The following is a 25,255-nucleotide window of genomic DNA, read 5'->3' on the forward strand; positions in this document are numbered from 1 at the left end:
GCATAGAATTTGAACCAATTCTAAGCAAAGTTTGGCTTTGATATCCTCCTACGTTCCTGCCCTACATACTCTCCAAATCCTAGAGATGAGTACTCTGGGGTCTTCCTATTATCCTAAACTCACTGATGTAATAGTCTGTCTGGTGTGTTCTTCTCAGATTACTCAAAATTCTCTCCATTTTCTCCCTTTCCCTTCTGAACAAATTTCACTGTTTGAGTGTAGGTCATCACCTCAGCTAGGCTGTTATGAGGAAGCCTTTTGGAACTAAACAATACTCACAAGTAAATGACTAATAGATCATTCATGTTCTCAAAGGAAGATCTTTGTTCACCATATAATCTTCTTATTGGTGGAATTTCACTCAATGTGTCAAAGGGAAGGAAAATAAGTCAAGGAGAGGGGAAGATATTTTTAATCTTGTTTAAGATTTTATGTCTTTAACTGAGAGGAGGGGCCTTAGCTACAATGTCTATATAGTCTGTGTCAAAGATCATGTGCTCTTTCAAGGATTTTTTTTCCCAATTTGTGAGTTTTTTCATATTTAAAAATCTTACAAAGTTTTATTAATCAAATTTCAGTTGGTCACATATCTAACCAGCAATCTTCATTAAATTTATTCATTAAAAAGTAAACTTACATGAAATTTCAGAGTACCAAACATTTAATAATTTATAAAACTATGTCTTCCCACACTATCAAGATCATAAAACACAGTGGTGGCCTGAAATGGGAGATTCGTCACTAAAAAACACTTCAGCCATGTGACGGTATTAACAGAAAAGGGTTCTTTTCCACCAACTTGAACCTTACTTGGCTGAGATTTTCTCACCACAGTCTTTGTATTTTTTTTTTTCCCATGGGCAACTGCCCCCTTGATTAATCCCATTTCCCTTAGTCCTAGTTTTTCCAGGCAGCTGAGCAAACAAAGATGCAGGCAGCCATTTTAACGTGCTTCCTCCCTCAAGCCCTCTGGGATGGGCCGTCTGTTCATCCTGTTCATAAACCAATGGCCTGAATGGGCTTGGAGAAAGCAGCAAGGATCTTCTGTCAGGATTAATTTTAATAGGCCATAGTCTGTCACCCGGGAACCATAGCCCAGGCAAATGGCTTTAAATTACTATTTGCTGATAAAAAGGGAGATACGAGCTGAAAATTTGGTTCCTCATTTCAAACAACTTGGATAACTAATGCAAGAATTTACTTTTAGTGTGGAGTGCAGGCACTTTACGGCCTAAATCCTTGGGTAACTGAGGAAAATCTTTTGTTGCCATGGGATCACAGTGAAATATAAAGAGGGGAAATGTGGCATTTTGTAGAAGTATAGAATTTTAGAGCTGGAAGGGAAACAAAAAATGTATCTGTGACTTCCTAAGGACTTATGTTTACAGCTTTATGTTTCTGATTTCTGTGCAGAGAAACGTGATTCCTCTTATTGCCCCTTCCGCTTTTTCGTCTCCCTCTTTACCAATTCCTTTCTCTTTCCTTTTTTTCACTGTTTTTCTCATACCCAATTCCGGTTCCTTCCCTTGGTTCCTCATTCCTCACCAGCCAGGCTCCTGTCACTTCTCTGTGAAGCTCTGCACTGAGGGGCACATGGGGTAGTGTGGTGAATGTAGCCCCTAGGCAAACAAGTCAGGAGGCCCTAGCTCTTGTCTCTTCCCCTGCAAAGTGTGAGAAGGCAGTTTGGGGGACTGATTAGAAGAGATGGTTTTGTAAAATGACACACAGATGTCAGCCATTATTGTTCAATAAAGTCCTCTGTGTACCATTCATAAGTAATTTTTCATTAGCTATAGCCATTGTTTTGGTTTGTTTAAAAATTCAGAATGTGACTAGGCATGGAGGCTTACATCTGTCATCTCAGCACTTTGGGAGGCCAAGATGGGAGGATCATATGAGCCCAGGAGTTCCAGACCAGCCCTGGGCGACATAGCCAGACCCCATCTCTCTCTACACACACACACACAAATCAGCCGGGCATGGTGGTGCACACCAGTAGTCCCAGCTACTTGGGAGGTTGAAGCAGGAGTAACCTTTGAGCCCAGGAGTTTGAGACTGCAGTGAGCTATGATCGTGCCACTGCACTTCAGCCTGGGTGACAGAGGGAGACTCTGTCTCAAAAAAGAGAAAAAAATCAGTGTGTCCCATTCTCAAATGGATGCTTCCAAGAAAAATCATGAAAGAAAATAGAATTTGCTTCATACTTCTTTATGACCCTTGGTTCCCATCTCTTCCTTTCCAGCCAACTCCTCTCAACTCTCATAGATCATATCACTTGTTCATGGAGAAAATGTTCTCCACACTCCTTTACAAACATGATTGATACCATAAAAAATGTTTGGTGCAAGTTCTGTAATCTTTCTTAAATAGCCCAGCCTGAGCACTTGAGCAACAAGGCTGGTGGCTAAAATTAAACAAAACATAACAAAACCAAAAACAGGCTGGGCGTGGTGGATCACACCTGTAATCCCAGCACTCTGGGAGGATGAGGTGGGCAGATCCCTTGAGGCCAGGAGTTTAAGACCAGCCTGGCCAACATGGCAAAACCCTGTCTCTACTAAAATTACAAAAAATTAGCCGGCGGTGGTGGTGCGCACCTATAGTCCTAGCTACTCGGGAGGCTGAGGCAGGACAATCACTTAAACCCAGGAAGTGGAGGTTGCAGTGAGCCAAGATCATGCCACTGCACTCCAGACTGGGTGACAGAGCAAGACTACATCTCAAAAAAAAAAAAAAAAAAAAAAAAAAAAAATGCAAAGAACAAAAACAAAACCCAAGTGTCAATGAAGATGTTGAGCAACTGGAACCCTCAGACATTGCTGGTGGAGTGCAAAATGGTATAGATACTTTGTAAACAATTTGGTAGATTCTTAGAAACATTCATTTACCCTATGACCTAGTTATCCCACTCCCAAGTGAAACGGAAGCTTATGTTCATGCAAAAATCTATACACAAAGTTTATAGTGACTTGATTCATAATCAGCAATAACTTAAAGCAACTAAAATACCCTTCAACTGTTTAATGTATAAACAAACCCCTATAATGGAGTACTGCACCTATAGAATACAACACTACTTAGCAATAAAAAGGATCAGGTTACTGATACCTGCAGTGGCATAGATGAATCTCAAAACCATTATGCTAAGTGAAAGAAGCCAGATTCAAAAGGCTACTGTATGATTCTACTTATATGACATTCTGGAAAAGGCAAAACTCTAGGACAGAGGGCAAACCAGTAGTTGCCAGGGATAGGGGTTCAGTGGAGAGGCTGACTACATTTTGCGGGGGATGATAGAACTGTTCTATATCATGATTATGGTGGTCGTCGCAGAACTGTATGCATTTGTCGAAACTCAGACCTGTACACTAAAAAAGGGGGATTTTACTACATGTAAACTGTATCAATAAATCTGACAAAGAAAAGAAATATACAGTATCAATTTGCATGTTATTCATCTTAAAATAAATGGTATTGTTCTGCAACTTGCTTTTTTCACTTAGCCTTAAGTTTTGGAGATTAAACCTTGTTGATATCTGTAGGTTTTGTTCCTTCATTTTAGTTGATATAGTTTTCAATTTTTGCTACCACTATAAACAATGTGGCAATGAATGTTCTGACACACGTCTTCTTTGGTACATACACAGAGTTTCCTTAGGAAGGCTAGTACATAAAGGCTGTGTGTTGGATTGCAGAGTAGGCACGTCTTCCAATTTACTAGATGTGACTGCATATCTTTCCTAAGTGTTTCTGCCAGTTCAGTCTCTGTAACACATGAGCTCCTGTTTCTCCAATCAGAAAGAGTTTGGAATTTTTTAGATTTTTTTACTTTGCATTTCCCTGAAGTTGAGGTTCCTTTTGTAAAGCATGTTTTCTGGTTTTTCCAGTTTCCTCTTCTGTGAACTATTTGTATTTTTCCTTTTTTTTTTCTGACTTGTTTTGCTTATTGATGTTTAAGAATTCTTTTTGTAAAGTGTGAGTTTTTGTATTCTGGATGCCAGCTTGCTGTTTATATGTATAATAGCCTTTACCCTTCTACACTACAGAAGTTTTTGCCTTAATGTAGTTAATTTACAAATTATTTCCTGTAAAGTTTGTAAAATGTGTCTTAAGAAATCCTTCCTAAACTTGTGATCATTAAAATGTTTTTCTGTAAACATTATTTTTCAATTTTAAATAGTAGTTAATTCCTCTCGAATTAATCCTCATGTCTGTTGGAAGTAGGAAACTATTTATATTAATACTTTTTCCCATATACACAACCAATCTCTCTAGCACTATTTATGAAAATTCACTCTTTCCTCACTAATCTTAAATCTTAAATCAAGTTCCCATACATGCATGGGTCTATTTTGGTGTTCTGTATTTTGTTCTATTGGTCCATTTGTTGCAACAATTATATAAAATTAATAAAATGTAATTAAAAGGCCAGGCACACAGTAGGGCCAAAGCAAAAGCTAGCTTCCTCCCCTCCTCAGTCAGCTCTGTAACCCTAAAGTCTGGTCATCAATGAAGTCTTAGTTTTTCCAAAAGAATGATGCTGTTGGGCTCCCTTGTTGGTGATCTTTATTCCCACTGACTTCATATGGTCCAAATCTCTGGGTAGCCTCTCCTTTAAATGCCCTTTTGGTACTAACTCCCCACTAATCATCACTCTGCTGCCTGCATACCCCCCACTTGGCCCACTGTCACTATGGCCAAGTCTAGGCATAGAGGCTGGACATGCTTCTGCATTGCCCCATAACAGCCCCACCCCCTCATCCTCCAGCAATCCCCATGTGGGGGGTCAGGCCATCTCTCATGCTGAGAGGCCCAACAAGTGTGAAGTTGAACACTTTCAGACTTTGTACATTGACACTAATGTCTCCCACATTAGTAATCCAAGTGAAGGAAGCAAAATTAAATTTCTTAAAGAAAAAAAGGCTGGGCGTGGTGGCTCATGCCTGTAATCTCAACAGTTTGGGAGGCCGAGGCGGGCGGATCGCTTGAACCCAGGAGTTCAAGACTAGCATCGGCAACGTGGCAAAACCCTGTCCCTACAAAAAAATTTTAAAAAAATTTAGCAGGGTGTGGGACACACACCTGTAGTCCCAGCTACCTGGGATGGAGGCTGAGGTGGAAGGATTGTTTGAGCCAAGAAGGCTGAGGTTACAGTGTGCCGACATCATACCACTGCACTCCAGCCTGTGCAACAGAGCAAGACCCGTCTCAAAAAAGAAAAAAAAGGTCAGAATTTAAGAGAGGAAGAGAGGGTTGAAGGAGAGAAATACAAATTCAGTTTTGGACAGGTTGAGACTGAGAAACCTTTGAGACATTCAGGTGGTAAGGCCTTTACCCCAACTCTAATTCTAGTCCCAGAGCAAAACCCCAAAAGACTCCTGTGCTTAAAAGCCTGGAGAGATTGGTACCTTGGAATTTATGGTAAGAGAGAGTTTTAAGAAGGAGAAAGTTCTCAACAGGGTCAGATGCTGTGAGAAGGGGAAGGACTAAGACATATTCCTTGAATCTGACAGCCATGAAGGGATCCATGGTGCTTGCAAGATGGTGAAGAAATGGAGTCAGAGAATGTGGACAATTCTTTTAGGAAGCGTATGTCTGAAAAAAGAAGGCAGGTGGAAGCTAGGGGCAGCTTTTAACTGCTTTATTGGGGTATAACTGACATGCCATACACTGGACATATTTAAAGTATACAGTGCAATAAGTTTTTTAAATTTTCTCTTTTTATCTCTAGAAGTAAGTTTTGACTTATCAAATGAATACACCCATATAACCATCACCACAATTAAGGTACTGAGCATCCCTGTCACTCCCAAATGTTTCCTCCTGCCTCTTTGTCATCCTTCCTCCCAGCCTATCCCTGCCACCTCACAACATCCGATAATCACTGATCTGCTTTCTGTCACTATAGATGAGTTAGTATTTTTTACAATTTTATATAAATGGAGTCATACAGCATGTAATTTTTTCTTGGCCTCTTTCTCAGTATAATTGAGATTCATCAGAGTTGTTGCATGTACCAGAGTATTCAATTATATAGACAGACTACAACGTGTTTATCCATTTACCTACTAATGGATTGTGTCAAGTTTTGGGCTATTACAAATAAAGCTGTAATGACACTTATGTGCAAGCCTTTCTATTAATATATGCTTTCATTTACCTGTTTCTCTTAGGTAAATACCTAGCAGAAGAATGGCTGGGTCAAATGGTATATTTTAAGAAACTGCCAAACTGGTTTCCAAAGAGGTTGTACTATTTTGCATTCCCATTAGCAGTGTATCAAAGTTCCAGTTGCTCTACATCCTTTACAACACTTGGAATGGTCAGTCTTTCTGGTAGGCATGTACTAATATCTCATTGTGATTTTATTATTTCTTTTTTCTTGGATGTAGAACCTTGCTTTGGTGCCCAGGCTGGTCTTGAACTTCTGGGCAGAAGCAATCCTCCCACCTCAGCCTCCTGAGTAACTGGGATTACAGGCATGAACCACCATGCCCAGCTTCTCCATGTGTTTTTAATTTGCATTTTCCTAATGGCTAATAACACTGGTCCTCTTTCATGTGCTTATTTTTCACTTATATATCTTCTTTGGCAAACTGTCTTTTCAAATCTTTTATTCCCTAATCTGGGAAGCGGTGCTCATCACTTCTACCATATTTATTAGAAGTGAGTCAGTTAAGTCCAGTCAACATTCCATGGGAGAGGATTACATTGGAGTGGGACACTGGGGGCCATCCTAGAGGCTGTCTACCACGTGTGCCTTCCCATTTCTTTTAGGGTAAAATCCAAACTCCATATCCTGGTCTACAAAGCCCTGCTAGATCTAGCCCCAGCCTTCCACATTGCCTTTTTTTGTTATTTGAACATGATGAGCTGGACTTCCTCCTCTAGTCCAGGGTCCTCCAAATTTAACCTAAAAGACTGGCTTAGGCCATCATGGGAAGGGGAGGTCAGACATGCCTCATTATGCCCTTCTTTCTTTTAGAGTCCAGGAAAAGCTGCATAGCATTTAATATCAACACATACCTTGAGTCTGATAATAAACACTTACAGCTTCTTTTCTCTGAAGCCTGCTAATTGGAGGCTTCATCTGCATGATAAAACTTCGGTCTCCACAACTCCTTATGGTAACCTAGACATTCCTTTAAATCAATTGCCAATCAGAAAAAAAATTAAATTTACCTATAACTTGGGAGCCCATCTTGCCCCATACCCGCTCTGCTTTGAGTTGTCCCACCTTTCTGGATTAAGCCAATGTTTATCTTAAATGTATTTGATTGATTTCTCATGTCTCCCTAAAATGTATAAAACCAAGCTGTGCACCGACCACCTTAGGCACGTGTTCTCAGGATCTCCTGAGGGCTGTGTCATGGGCCATGGTCACTCATATTTGGCACAGTATACATCTCTTCAACATTTTACGGAGTCTTTTTTTTTTGTCAGTACCACAGACAACCACCTGACTCGAGGACCTTACCTATTTCTCATTCAGCCAATGCTGGAGAGGGTTATTAACATCCTTGAAAGCAAGTCTTATACAGAGAAAACTTATTTTGATATATTAATGAATCTGATCAGAATGGACCAGATTGGGGGGATAGATAAATGGTTGCAATTGTGCTCCCTGGAATAGCTTTGGAGTTTACCTAGATCTTCTGTCTCTTTGGGACAGAGCTGCTTGTGTTTATATAGCATCTTACACAGGATTGAGACAACTTCAATTTCCTATATCAAAAAATCGAGGGAGGGCGGTGGTTTTGGAGGTTATGGGGGTGTTCAAACCTCCCAAGTGACATCTGCTGTGACTGCATGTCTTCCTACTCTTTCCATTGGGATGCACCTCTGGTAGCTGAACTATAACAAGAAGGTAAAAGCTGTGTCCAATACCTATTAAGCTGCCTTCTTCTCAACAGCTGGGGGAGGAAGGGGGAAGTCTTTTCAACAATTTTACACATTTGGAAATAGGCCTAAAGTGAAGAAGGGGATTTTCAAATTGGTGTGTTGGCAAAGGGGCTGGGCTTTTGGGTTTGAAATCTGGTGCTGTCACTTACTGGTTTTGTGTGCTGGGAATATTTATTTCAGTTTTCATGCCTCTGTTTTTCTATAGGCAAAGTAGAAAATTAGAAAAGGTCCTCAACCAGTTTGTACAGCTGCTCCCACTCCCTCATCACCTCTTGTGGGCCTTTGGAAATGTTATGTTGGAGGAGACATTTTGGATCGTTGCAATGACTTGGGAGTGCCATAGCACCAAGCAGGCAGAAGCCAGAAACACCAAATGTCTTAACAATGCTTGAGGCAGTGCCACAAATGAGGTCCTTCTCCAAATGCATTGAGCCCCAAGAAGAATAGCTGATTCTAAGGAATCTTCCAACTTTAACAATTTCAGGACATCGCTAAGCTGAGTTAGAAGGCACCACGCACAGGCCAGAGTCTACCAAATCCTGTCCCACACTCTCCTCTACCTTATTAATGGCCAACTCATCTTTCAAGTTTCGACTTGAATTTCACTTCTCAGAGATACCTTCCCAGGTGCCCATCCCAACGTTACTATTATATTATAATTTGATTCTCCCTCCCCCCGTCCCCCCGCCAACTCTGTAAACCCCAAGTATATCAGAGGACGTGGCTATTTGTTGACTAACACATAGTGCTTGGTGAAGTCACGCCGGCCCTGAACACTGTGTATAAACCGATGAACAGCAGATGACCGCATGAATGCTCACACAAGGAGAAAAGGCGCCAACCCGAGGCGCCGGCGTCATCTGACGTAACTTCCGTCCTTTAGCGCTCCTGCGGACTCCCCCTTCTCCCTGTCCGTGTTTGTTTCCGGTATTTCAATAAAGCTCGATTCGGCTCGAAGAAGACCTCGTTCTTCCGGGAAAATGGCGACTCCCGCTCGTGCCCCGGAGTCACCGCCGTCCGCGGATCCGGCGCTAGCAGCGAGGCCTGCCGAGGAAGCCGAGTGCCCGCCGCCGCGCCAGCCTCAGCCCGCGCAGAATGTCCTCGCTGCCCCGCGGCTTCGAGCCCCAAGCTCCCGAGGACTTGGGGCAGCGGAGTTTGGTGGAGCTGCGGGAAATGTTGAAGCGCCAGGAGAGACTTTTGCGCAACGAGTAAGCTGGCGTCCCGCGGAGTCTCCGCCAGGCTCCTTCAGCTCGAGCTCCCTGGGCGCTCCCCTCCCCTCCCGCACTCTGTTCCCTTCCCTGGAAGGTGACCTTGACTCAGTCATATTCGCTTCAGTCCTGCGGGCGAGTGGACGGAGGGCTTGCTGCCGCAGAGCTGTGCCTCTTCCTGGCCAGTCACGTATGCCTGCGAGGATGGCTCGGACTGAACGGCTACCTAACGTTGCAGGGAGTTAGTAGCCCCTCGTTGGTTTTATTTACCCGGGGACTGTGGTGGTTCCATGAGTCTGCATTCTAAACCCTTTTGTCGCCCGCACCCCTAACCCATAACAAATTGTCAGCTTCATCTCTGGGTCCTATGCTTACAGGCACCGTAGGAAATGGGAAGAGTGGGATATGAAGAGGGGTTTATTAGGCCGGGAAAGTTCGACCTTTATTCAGCTGGCTGATTTAACGGATTTTAGCAAGGGAGCCACGTGATAAAAGTGATTTTGTTTTTTAGGCAGCTTTGTTCAGCAGCTTGTTGCAAAAGATGGTTTGAAGGAATAAAAAGCAGAAGACAGTAGAAGGATATTTTCAGAGAGGCTCCCCACGAGACAGTTATAAGAAAGTGAGCTAGGAAGGGATTGGGAGAATTTTTAATCATGGACTAATTTAAATGTAGTTGACAGAGATGGCTGAAGTTTCCAATCTATATGGAAGACCACTAGCAAAAATAGGAAAATTCAGGGAGAAGAATAGATCCAAGGTTGATTTTACTTAGGGTGTGCAGAGTTGAGAGCAGGACAGACATTTGGTTAATCGAAAACCAAACACTTAAAAGCTGGAGAAGTAGTCATGAGGCTCAAGAAAGAGAGAACCCTGGAAAAATATGGAAAACAGGAATTTCAGCTGTAGAGTGTTGTTAATAGTTGAAATTGTGGGGATGAATGTAGTGTCAAAAAACAGGACGTAAGGTGTAATTTTTTCTCTCCATTTATTGTATAGTTAAAGAAAAGGGAATCAGAAAAGGAACTCTGTCATCCAGCAAAAGGGACAAATAAATAATTGGTTGAGATGAAGACACGTGTTTTGACCTTGTGAGAACAGGTTTTGAATGTATAGCAGTGAATTAACTTTTTGGTCTCAGGACTCCTTTGTACTTTAAGAATTATTGACATCCCAAAGAGCTATTTTATGTGTTTTATCTAGCAAAATGTATTTACTTATCAGAAATACAGCTGAAGTCTTTAAAACATAAGCATACACAAGCACACATTCTATTCTAGAACAATGATGTTATCACATGTCATGTAGCCTCTGGAAAACTCCACTGTACCCATGTGAGAAAATGAGAGGGAAATAACATCTTAATATTATTATGAAAGTAGTTTTGACCTAATAGGCCCATCCCCACACTCCACCCCATTCCCAAATTTTGGAGATTGCACTTTAATGACTCTGGTTCTTGGAATGTCTTATGTGATTATTATATGCTTAAAATACTTTTGCCGAAATTCTAATTTGCTGAGACAAATGAGGCATATATTCCCTATTCTTCCTGCATTTGCCTTGTTTTTTGGGCTATTTGGATAATGACCATTTTATTTGTTTTATTCCTATTTTGGTGCAGTTAGAAATCAGATATTTGACTTAAAAATCAGCTTTTCTTTGAAGACAATGCTTTGTCTTTTTAATGTTATATTTCAAGTTAAAAAAATGGCTGTAATGTAATAGTATTCTTTTCCATTTGACAGAAAATTCATTTGCAAATTGCCCGACAAAGGTAAAAAGATCTTTGACTCTTTTGCCAAACTGAAAGCTGCCATTGCAGAATGTGAAGAAGTTAGAAGAAAAAGTGAACTGTTCCATCCTGTTAGTTTAGACTGTAAGCTAAGGCAAAAAGCAATTGCAGAAGTTCATGTGGGTACAGATAAGGCCCAGAATTCTGACCCGATACTTGATACTTCATCACTAGTTCCTGGGTGTTCCTCTGTAGATAACATCAAGTCATCTCAAACCTCACAAAACCAGGGACTTGGACGTCCTGCTCTTGAAGGTGATGAAGAGACTTCAGAGGTTGAGTACACAGTGAATAAGCGCCCAGCTTCCAGCAGCAGAGACAGGGTACCACCTTCATCTGAAGCTAGTAAGCATCACCCGCAGCATCGTGTTTCAAGTCAAGCAGAAGATACCTCCAGCAGCTTTGACAACCTGTTTATTGACAGGTTACAGAGGATCACCATTGCAGACCAAGGTGAACAACAGTCAGAAGAAAACTCAAGTACTAAGAACTTGACAGGCCTTTCTAGTGGGACTCAGAAGAAACCTCATTACATGGAAGTGCTAGAAATGCGAGCCAAAAACCCAGTGCCCCAGCTGCATAAATTTAAAACCAATGTGTAAGTACCATCGGAAACAGGCCTGTAACAGGAACATGATATTTGTTAAACTCAAAAAGTTATGAGAAACTGAGTGTGGTGGTGCTTGCCTGTAGTCCCAGGCTACTCAGGAGGCTGAGGTGGGAAGACAGCTTGAGTCCAGGAGTTGTAGACCAGCTTGGGCAATATAATAAGACCTTTTCTCTTAAATAAGTCAGGAGAATGCTCTAAGTTCTGTGGGCTTTGTATGAGAACTACTTGTAGTTAGGAAAGAACATGTTGTGGAAACACTGAGACCAGCCTGGCTGGAGTAGAAGATTCATGTTGAAAAATATTTAGTTTTGAAACCAAATAATCGACAAGATCTTAAATAGCGCATGGGGGAGTATTAAATTTCAGGATGCTTAGCCAATATTTCATAATAAGCAGAGTTGGAGAGAATTTATTATGACTTCTTTTTTTCAGAACCATTTTTTAGTGTACAGTGTACTATTAAAGTGTACTCTCTCTGATTAGTCTGTGAAGTAAGGGTAAAGCAATTGTAGGAGCTGATGAGTTTCCAGCAAAAATTATTTGCATGCTCACTGTATGTAAGCAGGCAGTAGGTGTTGTGGGGACACAATTAAGTCAAGATTCTTAAACTCCTTTGCCTTTTTGATGTTAAATCTCAAGTTTAAAAAATGACTGTAATGTATACATATAATGTAATACAATACCATGTTCTTCAAGGAGTTTAAGAGCTAGATGAGGACCCAAGGTTTACACACTTGGAAAAGAGTTAAGCTACATAATAATAACAGTTTCAGGGGGAAGGAAGCTGAGAAGAGGTTTGAAAAACTGTGAAAATAGATTCAGGCAGGATAGGCAAAAACTCTGCTTACCAGTTCCTTGCCATAAATTTGTTTCTGAAATTTCAGGAAAAGTAAAATCTTTTTGAAAATAATTGCTATTTACATCCAGCAAATGTAACATTCAACTCAGGTAACTGGTACCTTCCTATACTGTATTTACAAGTATGTAACATCAAAGTTAAATCACTACTACCTTTCTTTGAAAAACAGAAAACCTCTAGTGAAAAGTACCTAAAACATGCTTCTTTTTTGTTAGACTTTAATTCTACCCCAGCATTCATTTTAACCTCAAAACATTTTATTTCTGCTGTATAGAAAATCAGGATTATACTACACTAATGTGATCAAGTAATCTCTTGTGTACAGTGGGGTATCTTTCTTCACTTCCAGGATGACATTTTAGAAAACTAGAACCATCATCTAGTCAATAAATAAAACAAAGAATACATTAATCTCAGTTCTGTATTATGTTCATTTAGCTGGGAGTGGGAGAGAGGTAAGGGAATAGTGATGAGGGCTACCAAGAATTCAGGAAGTTTAAGAGACAGGGAACCTCCTGTATAAGTTAGAGGAGAACAGGAAAGGCAGGGCTTTGAGGAGTTCTTAGGCCATAGACAGATAGGGATTGAGAGGGTTCCATGTGAGAAGTGGCTTGGAGGTTGGAAGGTGGGGTCAGGTAGTGTCCTTTGGGTCCTTTCTGCTCTTCCTTCTGCATACTCTTCTGGCTTCATGTATCACCTGGATGCTGGAGGCTGACCCCTGTCCACCTCTATCCCACATCTTCCCAGAACTTTAGGTTTGCATAGCCAGTTAACCATGAAACTTGATCACTTGGGTGTTCCCAGGTACCTCAGCTTAATCATGTACAAAGTGGAACTGCTGTTTCTTTCCAAGGTAATTTCCATATTCCCTAATAGTGTCACCACCTTCGTGGTTTTCTTCCCCTAAGGTGTCTTCCATTTTTCTCATCTCCATATCTGCTAGCCATGAAGACCTACTTATTTCTTTGATCTTCATCTCTATAATTGTTCTTCATCTGCTGTCGAAGTGAAAACTGTCATCTCTCTCGGGCTGTAATTGTGGCCCCTTCTACCTCTAGTCTTAACTACCAGTCTATCTCCACTGCTGCCAGAGTGAAATTTGTAAGATGGAAATCTGAACTTGTTACGGAGAACTCTTCATTGCAGTCTGGGCCCAGCCTACTTCCCAGCCCTCTTTCTAGCTGTCTTTTCTGTGTAGCCAGAAAAGCTGAGTCTGTCTACCTTCTGTACTTTCTCTCACTCCCCTTGCTGGGATGCACTTCTGTCCTTATTTACATGGTAAGCAGTTATTATTCCAAGACTGTTCAAAGCTTTTTCGAAGCTTTTCTTACAGTCTCCCTGTCTCCCACTAGAACTGGCCATTTCCTTATATTCCAGTGTATCTTGTTGAGCTATCTGCCACAGTACCTTTGGTATTATATTGCACTGAAACTTTACGTGTGTATTTCTTTCTACTGGGCAATAAGCCCTCTTGTGAATGTTCTTTGAATAAATGAAAAAAAAAAAAAAACTCCAGATGAAATACAAGATTTGAATAAGGAAGGAAAAGGCAAAGAGCCTGTATGCACACAAACACACCCGTATTTGTTAGAGCAATGAATACTGGTAAATTACTTACTATTACCTTTGGAGGAGAATTAATTGATAAGGTAAAGGCCATTTGTGTGAATGTTTTAAATGTGTCTACAGATGAAATAGTCTGATTGTATAACACAAGTTTTCCTTTCATCAGGTTACCTTCTCGACAAAATGATTCATCTAGTCATTGTCAGAAGAGCGGGTCTCCTATTTCCTCAGAAGAGCGGCGGCGCAGGGATAAGCAGCATCTTGATGACATCACAGCAGCTCGGCTTCTACCACTTCACCATATGCCCACGCAGCTGCTCTCCATAGAAGAATCCTTGGCACTTCAGAAACAGCAGAAACAGAATTATGAGGTATTTAGAGTATTTTCTTTTCTTGTCTGTTTGTTGTGTGCTGCTTACGTAAGCTAGAATTTACTCCAGGTTCAAGGAGGAAGGAATGGAATAGAGGGGATTAGGTGCTTCCATGAGCTCAGATCTATGCCACTAGTTTTCAGAGAGTCACAAAGTTGCTAGAACTGCAGGAAGTAGCTAGAGATGATCACAGCTACCTTCAACATTAAAGTGGTGATTTGCCAGGAAATGTGGGGAGACTTGTAGAATTTCATGTCTTAAAGCTCATGTACCTGCCTGTTCCTGTTAGGATAGTAGTAGCATCGCATCTCCCTTTCACCTTGTAAAACTCATGTGACAGCTTCTCAGTGGTGGACTCTAACCCAGACCCCTTGTTAGAGAATGAGGAGAATGTAGTTCCCAGGCTTCCATCTCCTGCAGTACAGGGGAGAGCATAGGAGTGGGAGGATAATGTTGTGTAGCCAGCAGACAGTGAGACACTGCTTCAGAGCATAATCTGCAGGCCCATGTGAAGAGAGAAATATCTCCTGCTTTTGGCAACTTAATCAATTTTGCATAGCACTTGTTTCCATGTGTTTTGCATTGAACTTTAAACATGTATGTTGAGAGTTTGTATACAGAATAATGGGATGGGAGAAAATAAGTGTGAAGGACCATAGGGGAATAGAAAAGTTTAGAAGTATTTAGTAATAATTTTAGCCTCCAGGAGAACAGTATCCTGTCTCACTTCCTATGTATTGATTAGCTAGATTTTAGTCAGGTACTAGTGTACCAACTAGTATAACACCAGGCTGTTCAGGAGTTCGAGACCAGCCTGGGCAACATAGCTAGACTCCATCTTTACCAAAAAATTAGCCGGGCATTGGGCATGCACCTGTGGTCTCAGCTACCCGTGGGGCTGAGGTAGGAGGATTGCTTGAGCTCAGGAGGTCGAGGCTGCAGTGAGCTGCAGTCGCACCACTGCACTCTATATAACCTGGGTGACAGAGTGAGACCCTGTCTCAAAAAAAACAACAAAACAGGCCGTTAATCTGCCTTGGCTTTTCATAAAAGCCTTGGCATGGATTGGCATTTTCAAGGTGCTTTTTTTGAAAAAACCATTTTTCTTTCTCTCAGTGCATTAAAATTACTGTCTAGTTATGACTGTGGCATTGAGGAAGTGTTTATTGTCTCTGAGCTCTTAAATGCCCGTCCTAAGATATTTTTAGGTTGAATTAAACCCTTCATTTAAAAATTTTTTTTTTTGGCAGAGAAGTTGTAGTGGTAATAGCTCCCACTTTTACTGACCCATATTCATTGCTTGAAGAGGAGGACATCAAGAAGTTCAAGAAAGCATGAGAAAAGGGAAGAACTGAATTAGGAATGACATTGCCACCTACCATCAGTTGGTGGTAAAGTCCTTGGGAGTTTTTAAATACATTGCCGGTGTCTGAAATTTACTTGGACTTTTTATTGGATACTAGTTGCTGTAGGACTTTATTTGGAGAGGACTAGTCAGCTTTTTAGTATTAATTTCTTGATTTTCATTTTGCAATTGAAATGTAATTCCCAAGTCTGGAAGTCATGATTGTTATTAGGGAAGAAGGTTCTGTCAGTTGTAGAAATCTAGACAGCATTAGTCATTTTTTTTTTTTTTTTTTTTTTTTTGAGACGGAGTCTCATTCTGTCACCCAGGCTGGAGTGCAGTGGCGCAATCTCGGCTCACTGCAAGCTCCGCCTCCCGGGTTCATGCCATTCTCCTGCCTCAGCCTCCCGAGTAGCTGGGACTACAGGCACCCGCCACCACGCCCGGCTAATTTTTTGTATTTTTAGTAGAGACGTTTCACCATGTTAGCCAGGATGGTCTCAATCTCCTGACCTCGTGATCCGCCTGCCTCAGCCTCCCAAAGTGCTGGGATTACAGGCGTGAGCCACCGTGCCTGGCCCCAGCATTAGTCATTTTTGACATTTGATAGGTCAAATTTTATGTGAGTGTGTATACATGTGCATGTGCCCACATATTTAATGCATCTGTATTTATAAGTATTGTAGTGCTAAGCTCATTACTCAGTTTCTTATATAGAGGAGTGTATTTCAGTGCAGTGTTGTATATTAATGGAGTTCAGTAGCTTCAACTGTAGCAGGCTGGTGGCTGTCAGAAGCATTACCCAGTTGTATCTGATAGGGCACAGCCATCAGGCTCGTATTGCCCAAGGGAGCACTCAGTGACCCCTCTTGTTGCTGATTCTAGGTAACTTCCCATTGAAAAATTGTAAGGAAGAGATGTGAACGTGTAACTTTTTGCTTTGCTCTTTGTTTTAAAGGAGATGCAAGCAAAGCTCGCAGCGCAAAAATTAGCTGAAAGACTGAATATTAAAATGCGGAATTATAATCCAGAAGGGAAGTCTTCAGGGAGATACCGAGAAGTAAGGGATGAAGATGACGATTGGTCCTCTGATGAATTCTGAAGATAATCTCCTAAATCACTGACGTTGAGATGTCATCATCTTACATCAGACTTTCTAACTAGTATCAAGATCAGTGTCAGATATTGTTGAGGGAAGTAATTTTATAAAGTTACACAAAGGTAGTTATAAAAAAAAAAAAGCCCAGTTTGTCTTTCAGAAGATGACTGTCATGTGCTTGAAAAGTTTAATATTTGAGTAATGTGTTTAACCACATGGTATTAAAATTTTGCAATATATTGTGTATTGGTCTGATATTTTAGTATATAGTAGAACATACTTTTTTTCTTTAAGCCAAATGAAAAGAGGTAACTTTGCTTTTTTCCTTATTCTTACCTATCAAATAGCATTTATTACATGTCTTTCAGTGAAATACTTAGTTGTTCCAGGCACCTAAAATCAATTAGGAAGACATAGTTCCCTTCTTTTTTGGGTAATGAAGGGAGCAGTCTAAAGAATTGTGTGTATGTTTGCATGGGGTTATTGAGACATTGGATGTGAAATACCTAGGAAGACATGCATGGAGAATGCTTAACAAATGCTCTTCTCCTTTTTCTGTCTTCCCTGAGAAAGAATGTTATCTCTCTTCTGATTAGGAAGGACTTCCCTTTTGAGTAGATGCTGGAAGGTGGAGGTTTTTTTTGTTGGTTTGTTTGTTTGGTTTTGTGTTTTTTTGTTTTTTTTTTGAGACGGAGTCTTGCTCTGTCGTCCAGGCTGGAGTGCAGTGCACGATCTCGGCTCACTGCAACCTAGGTGGAGGTCTTTTTAAATAACCTCATGTTACTTCAGGCAAATCTGGTACAGGAGAAGCCCAAGCTAACTGAGCTGGGTGAAGGCTTGTGCATCACCTGGCTTGAGTTCCTTGCTGTCACGGATGATAGGTTCATGTACAGAACATTAATGTTTGGTAAGGAAAGCATTTTTTTTTTTTGTTACAATTGAATTGTCAGTACTTTACTTTTTCCCCCCAAAGAGGCATATATAGACTGCAGAAACTTCAGTCTCATATATAAACGTTCATGTCATTTTAGAGGATTATATGGTTGTCTCCAGAGAAATTAACTTACATTATCAAAAAATTCTTTGCCTAATATATTGGAGTCTTTAAAAGTGTTGAAGAATAAAATACTAATTAGAACAACTTCAAATGGTAAGGTGGTGTTTTACCGGGACTTAATTAAATACAACTTTTTCTTTTTGAAAAAGACTGTTCACATTTGCTTCCAGGTGTAGTTATTGCTTTCATTCCTTACCCCCCTCAAGCAAATGTGAAAAGTATACTGACCTAAGATTCTCATTAATTTTAGTTCTTAAAACGAATAGTAAATGATTTCACAGCGTAAAATTTGATGTTATTTCTGGAAAGCTGGGTGATATGGAAGAGTTCATGTGCCTGGACACACAGTTCCCTGTAATCCTACCATCTAGGGAGATAACCTCTGTTAACATTTTGATGTTGTGTTTTTGCGTATTTTTCTATGCATAGTTATACATTTATATTCTCAAAAATGAAATCGTAATGTACATTGCTTTGTAGTCTGCTCTATATATTGTCAACATGTTCCCATATTAAATATTTTGCTTTTTAGACAGCTGTAGGATATTTTATTTCATGGGTATACCATAACTTTAAGATTGATTTCCTATTCAGCAATTTGATTATTTATTATAATGTAATCTGTAAATGGTGATATGATTAACATCTTAATCACATCTGTACAAAATGACTTATTTCCAGAAGATACCACTCTAGAAATGAAATTGTTAGGTGAAAGTGTTTTTCAGAATCTTTATATATATTACTGCAGAGATCATGTTCATTTACATTCCCATTAGCAATATATCCAACGCTCAGAATTGAAAATTACTACTTAAAATCTTTGCAAGTTGAATAATTACAGAAAAGGACTACATTTAAAATTTGTATTTGTTTTTATTACTTAGTGAAGGTTGTGTTTTTTTTCATGTTTATTGGCCATGCTATATTCATTCTTTTGAGAATTGCTTATTCATATTTTTTCTGTTACTTGCTTAGAGAATTTGCTCTTTTTGTGGCTTATAAGTTCTTAAGAATGTCCGTCCTTTGTCATATATTGTAACTTTTTTTAGCCTTGTCATTTAACATAGTTTGTGATATTTCAGTGTAGAAGTTGTTTTCTTTAGGAGTCTACCTTTGTGTATGTGCTTGAAACTATTTTTGTAATCCAAGAATGGATAAATGTCCTTATTTTCTTCTAGTATTTTCTTATTTCACTTTTACACCTGTCTTTAAAAGGAATTTAAATTTTATTTATATACATTAACTAAATCAATACAAGTGTGGGGTGAAAAGGAAATTTTTAATCCATCTCAAATGTATTTGGGTATATTATATAAGGTAGAGATTTGATTTTATTTCAAAGAGTTTACCAATTGGTTCAGTATGGGAAACTATTTCCCCTCTGATTCGTAATGCTATTTTTATAGAATATTAAATTCTTATGTGTCTTTTGTGTCTTAGGCCAATTTCTGGGCCTTCTGGGTTTTTTCCACACTGTCAATAATTACCGCTTTAATTGGTGTTAATATTTGGTAGTACACAGGTTCTCCCTTGTTCTTTTAAATTTTGTGAAATATAACTTACAAATAAGTACTTAAAACAGAGTTTAATGGGTAAAGCAACAGCTGTGTAATCATAAACTAGATGCAGAGGAGGTCTTGCCAGCACTCCAAAATCTCTGTGTGTCCCCTCTTGACACTCTGTTTCCCCCACAGGTAACTATCCTGACTTAATGGTAATTCTCCCTCTGTCCTTTTAATAATTATTTTACCAGTTATGTGTATAACAATATGGTTTACGTTTTGCTCACTTTTGACTTACATAAAAATAGAATAATACTATATGTTGTGTTTGGTGTCTTTCAACATTGGTGTGTTTCATTCATATTCATTGCTGTATAGTGTGCCATTTCATTAATACTGCTATTACTCCACTTTGATGAGTACTTTGAGATTTTCACTTTTTGGCTATTGTAAGTAATGCTTCAGTGAGCATCTTTGTGTACATAAACATGTTTCCATACGATGTGTACCTAGGAGTGGAATTGCTCAGTTGTATGCACACCTTTAAAATTTTATATTCCCACATCTGCTTCCATGATGTATGAGAGTGCTTATTCATCAACACTTGGTATGGCCAGATTTTAATTTTAGCCAATATGATGTTTATATAGTAGATGTTCATTGTGTGTGTGTGTGGTTTTTTTTTTTTTTTTTTTTTTTCTCTGTCTTCTGAGATGGAGTCTCACTCTGTCACCCAGGCTGGAGCTCAGTGGTGTGATCTTGGCTCACTGCAACCTCCGCCTCCTGTGTTCAAACGATTCTCCTACCTCAGCCTCCCGAGTAGCTGGGACTACAGGTGCATGCCACCACGTCCAGCTAATTTTTTGTATTTTTAGTAGAGACGGGGTTTCACCGTGTTAGCCAGGATGGTCTCAATCTCCTGACCTCATGATCCGCCTGCCTCAGCCTCCCAAAGTACTGGGCTTACAAGTGTGTACCACCACACCCGGCCTCATTGTGGTTTTATTTTGCCTTTCCCTGATTAGAAATGGCATATGAGCATTTTTTTATGTTTATTGGGCACTGGATTTCTTCTTTTGAAAAGTGCTCACTCAAGTCTTTTTTTTTTTTTAAAGAGACAGAGTTGTTCTGTTGCCCGGTCTGGGCTGGAATGCAGTGGCATGATCACAGCTGACTGCAACCTCTAACTCCTAGGCTCAAGGGATACTTCTGCCTCAGCCTCCTGGGTAGCTGACCTTACAGGCAGGAACCATTGCACTGGACTCCATACGAGTTTTTTCTTTTTCAATTGTGTCAGCTGTTTTTTTTCTCACCGATTTTTAGGATATATTCTGGAGACTGATCCTCGGTATTCAATCAGATTGGTATTTGGTTGGCTATATTTGTTGGAAATATCCTCTCCTTTTGGGGGATTATTTTTCATTCTCTTTTTTTTTTTCAGAGATGGGGTCTCACTATATTGCTCAGGCTGGTCTTAAACTCCTGAGCTCAAGTGATCCACCTCAGCCTCCTAAAGTGCTGAGATTACAGGCATGATCCACCACATCCAGCCCTCATTCTCTTCTTGATGATTGATAAATTCTTAATTTTAATGGCAAATCTATCTTTTACGTTTAGTGCCTTTTGTGGCTTGTTTTAAGGACTTTTCCTCTCCTGAAGTCATGAAGATAATCTTTTATCTTTAAAAATCTTTATAATTAAAAAATGGTTTATAATGTTGCCTTTCACGTTAGGTCTTTGATTCCACCTGGAAGATATTCATGAGTGTGTGAGGGAGGGGTCCTTCTGGACAGCCCTGGTGCTAGCATTACGGAGTGCAAACGCAGTCATTCCCAGCTGCTCCTCCGTGCACTCCTGCCATAGATCAAGCATCTGTATATGTCTGCGTTACCTTCTGGATTCTTCAGTTCCATTAACCCATTTGTGCTTATATTCCATTGCCTTGTTTATGATAGCTTAATGATAAGGCTGGATCAAGGCCTGCCATCTTATTCTTCAAAGTGCTTTGGGAATTTTTGGCCCTTTGGATTTTCATATAGATTTTAGAATCAGCTTGTCATGTTCCATACAAAATCCTTGGTGTAGTGCAAATTCTTTCTCATTCATTTTCAAAAATATGTTTGATATTCTGTCATTGATTAACTTTTCTAACAATCTATATATTGAAATTTAGGAGATGGGGATTTGGAACTTTGCCCTTGACTAAAGTACATTAGACTTACTCTTTCTATGCCGATGACTATTTTTAGTTGCTTTGAGTTAAATAGAAAATTCAGAATGCTGTTTTAGTGTGACTACCTGAAGTATTGTGTAGTTTTGACTGAGGAAAAACGGAAGAGAAAGGATTTTTTAAAAAGTCACATTTAGGTTTAAACTGGGAAAATGGAATGAATGCAGTAGTTGTGAACTCTTGCCTTCAATTTTCAAGTGACTATGTCCAGGGAAGGAAGGAAGCGCTAAAGCTTGGGGCTTAATCTAAATCATGGAAGATGTTATGAGGATTAATCTCATTATATAATAGTTATCTATAGGAGTGATAATTCTTCATTTTCACAGGACCTGTCTCTAATCCACATCGCATTCTCTGGGGAGCCAGGCTGTGAGCTAATGTGGAAGGTAGTTTGTGGGATTATCTCCATTTCCTATAACTGGGAGATTGAGGTGATTTGTTCAAGGTCGCTCAGAGGCAGCCAAGAAAAGAACCCAGCACTCAAGGTTTTAGGCCCTTGACTGCATGGCCTTGCAGGTGAATACCACAAATCAAGGCTGCATTCAGGTGTTAACACGTGCTAACGCCAGACAAGAGCTCAAATTACTCTGGGGGTGTTTGTCAGGTCTCCGTGACATTCTACAAGAGAGCTTTTTGCTTCTGATGATTTTTTTTATTTGCAGTGTTTTGTTTTTAATCATCTTACGGCTGTGTGATCATTTCAGTCTCTGCCGGAATCTTCACTTCTCCCTCCTTACTTGATGGTCAGCTGCATAAAACTTTTCAGGAGAAGAGATATAAGGAAAAGTAAAGTGTCATAGGCTTTACTCAGAGGACCAGGTCCATCTGGCAGCTTAGCCTTCCCAGGCTTAATGACATAGTTTGTAACACTAAAGTTGTTAGGACAAAAATAATTCTGTCTTTGCACAAAAAAAGTTGGGAATGCCTGTGCCAAATAAAAGGTTTATATATCCAGCTTTTATGGGGAGCATATAGTCATTTAAAAAATATGGCAAATCACATTATTGGCTAGCTGCTTGCTAAAGGGGGGTGGAGTGGAGGAGTTTCTTAAAGCTATTATTTTAATTTCTGGCTAAAGTGAGGAAGCTTTGATACTGGGCTGATGAAATAAACCTAGCGTTGGATAATACTGAACCAGAGCCAGACCACAAATCAGACGCGATTCTGAAAGTACAGCATAAAAGCCTGAACAATTAAATATGATCTATTACTTCCCAGATGGTTTTAGAAAACTTGGAATTTAAAAAAGGCAAAAAAATTTAAAAAAGAAGGTAAGCCACTGGAATAGCATTAGATTATTAGATTTAGGATTTAAATACCACTATTTCCTTTGAATCCAGTGGGAAGTTATGTACTCTCATGACTATTAAGTCTGTAAGATGAGGTCAGTGACCCCTTATCTAATGTATGAGGTATGTTTTAAGAGAACAAAATTTCAAAGTGTGGTCTTTATAGAGCATTTTGAGGTCTAAAAGAGATTCTATATGAAAACCTTATTGTAACGATGGTAACAATTATGATTGAAGTAGTTTAGAAGGTACATTTGGCCATATGAAGTAAAATGTTTTAAAATCACCACCATATGAAACTTTTAATTTAGTGTTAAAATTAACTGAGAACAATAGGGACTCCCTAAAAAAGCTATTTTGACAAGGGGAAATTAGGACATTGAGCTAAGGAGAGATCCGACTTCATATGGAAAAATTTCACATTATTAAGGCAAAAGAATTAGAGTCGTAAATCAAGTCCTTATTTAGAGCATACAGAAATACTCCTTAAAAGAGGGAGACTCAGCTCAGTGCTTATAAATTTTGACTGAAAATATTGCTAGTAAATATATCCGTTCTCCTAATCAGTACCACATATATTTGTATTGAATTAAATAGCTTTTCTAGTGATTGTGTTGTAAAAATGAAAGCCTATCTTCTGTCGATATTTAGATTTTTAATAAAAAAGATTTTTTTCTCCCCTTTAGTTACTCTTAGTGGGGTAAAAATGAAGCACCATTAGAAACACTGTAACTGGCAACAGAAAACAAATCTTACATTGAATTAACATCTTCAGTTTTTAGGGAAGGAAGGAAACTTAGTTATTTGTTCCAAACCCTGTAAGTGAAGAAACTGAGGCACAGAGAAGCACGGAGACTTGCTATGGTTGGGCAGCTGGTTCCGACCAGCCAATTTTTTTCTTTCCTAGTTCAATGCTCTTTGATTAATATGGAGTCATCTCATAATTAATTAACACATGTTTACAAAATGACTGAAAAAGCGCAGTGCCAGAAATCTAGTTTCTAATTTTAAAACTATAGATGTTTTTAAAGATAGTCATAACCATTGCATCTAGGTCCGGTACTACAATTTTCTTCAACATGGGTAATGTGCTGCCCATTATTTATAAGCATGACCCCATTTTTCCTTTTCACTTCCTGGCTTGGTCTGTTTCGAATGTGCCCATTTTCACACCTCTTCCTTTCCGTCTTCGGCAGTTCTGCTTCCATCAGCCTACAGAAACTTCTCACCCGTCCTTCTGAGACGTCTTAGTCTTTTATCAGCATCCAAGGGTAACAAGAGTCTTGGGGTCTGAACAGTATAGCTGGCTAATTAGCATCAATCAACTCTTAGCAATATCTCGGTGCATATCAGTTTATTAGATGATTTTTTTCCTGAAGGAAGGTAGGGCTTAAAGCAATGGTAAATGGAACAGGCAAGTTTTTTGCGGGTTGGAGGTTGGTAGGAGAGAAGAGAGAAAATGGAAAATGAAAGAGGAGAAGGACAAGGATAGGAAGCAGCCTGGAGGGGCCCTGAACGGCCAAAGGGTAGCAAGAAAGCATAATTTGGAAGAGTTGTCTATCACACTGTCAGCTCCTCCCTTCCCATTTTCTCTCTCATCTACTTAAATTTTAAGTATTTGCTCCAAACATTTTCCTGAAAAAGCTTTTGTCAAGGTCACCAGTGACCTTCATGCCGCTAAGTTCAATAATCAATTTCCAGTCATTTTTCTTAACCCTTCAGCAGTTTTTGGTGTAGGTGATATCCCCCTCTTCCATGAAACATTTTTTTTTCCCTGGTTTCTGGAAAACCACTTCTGGGAGGTACAGGCATACTTTCATTTTATTGTACTTCCCTTGATTGTGCTTCTCAGATAAGGCTTTTTTTTTTTTAAACCAATTGAAGGTTTGTGGCAACCCTGGGTCGAGCAAGTACATTGGCACCAGTTCTTCCAACAACATGTGCTCACTTCATGTATCTGTGTCACATTGTCACATTTTGGTAATTCTTGCAATATTTCAAATGTTTTCATTATTATCATTATGTCTGTCCATGATCTTTGATGTTACCTTTGTAATTGTTTTGAGGTGCCATGAACCATTCCCCTATCAGATAGGGAATTTAATTGAGAAATAAATACATGTGTATGTTCTGACTGCCCCACCCACTGGCCATTCCCCCAACTCTTTCCCTCTCCATGGGTCTTCCTATTCCCTGAGACACAACAATACTGAATGTAGGCCAATTAATAACCCTACAATGGCCTCTAAGTGTTCAAGTGAGAGGAAGAGTTGCACGTCTCTCACTTTAAATCAAAAGCTAGAAATGATTAAGCTGGCCGGGCACGGTGGCTCATGCCTGTAATCCCAGCACTTTGGGAGGCTGAGGCGGGCAGATCACCTGAGGTCAGGAGTTCGAGACCAGCCTGGCCAACATGGTGAAA

General features: G+C 39.8%; 1 protein-coding gene across 1 annotated transcript; it reads left to right on the plus strand.

The window, feature by feature from the left end:
* Positions 1-8,868: 8,868 nt before the first annotated feature.
* On the plus strand, positions 8,869-19,632 carry LOC116463619 (DNA-directed RNA polymerase II subunit GRINL1A-like). Its single transcript, XM_032146797.2, has 4 exons — positions 8,869-9,110; positions 10,856-11,500; positions 14,104-14,308; positions 16,612-19,632. Exons 1-4 carry the CDS (start codon positions 8,998-9,000, stop codon positions 16,753-16,755), a joined length of 1,107 nt encoding a protein of 368 aa, XP_032002688.1. The 5' UTR covers positions 8,869-8,997; the 3' UTR covers positions 16,756-19,632.
* Positions 19,633-25,255: the final 5,623 nt, after the last annotated feature.

This window comes from Hylobates moloch, unplaced genomic scaffold (genome assembly GCF_009828535.3).
Source record: "Hylobates moloch isolate HMO894 unplaced genomic scaffold, HMol_V3 SCAFFOLD_45, whole genome shotgun sequence".
Taxonomy (NCBI): domain Eukaryota; kingdom Metazoa; phylum Chordata; class Mammalia; order Primates; family Hylobatidae; genus Hylobates; species Hylobates moloch.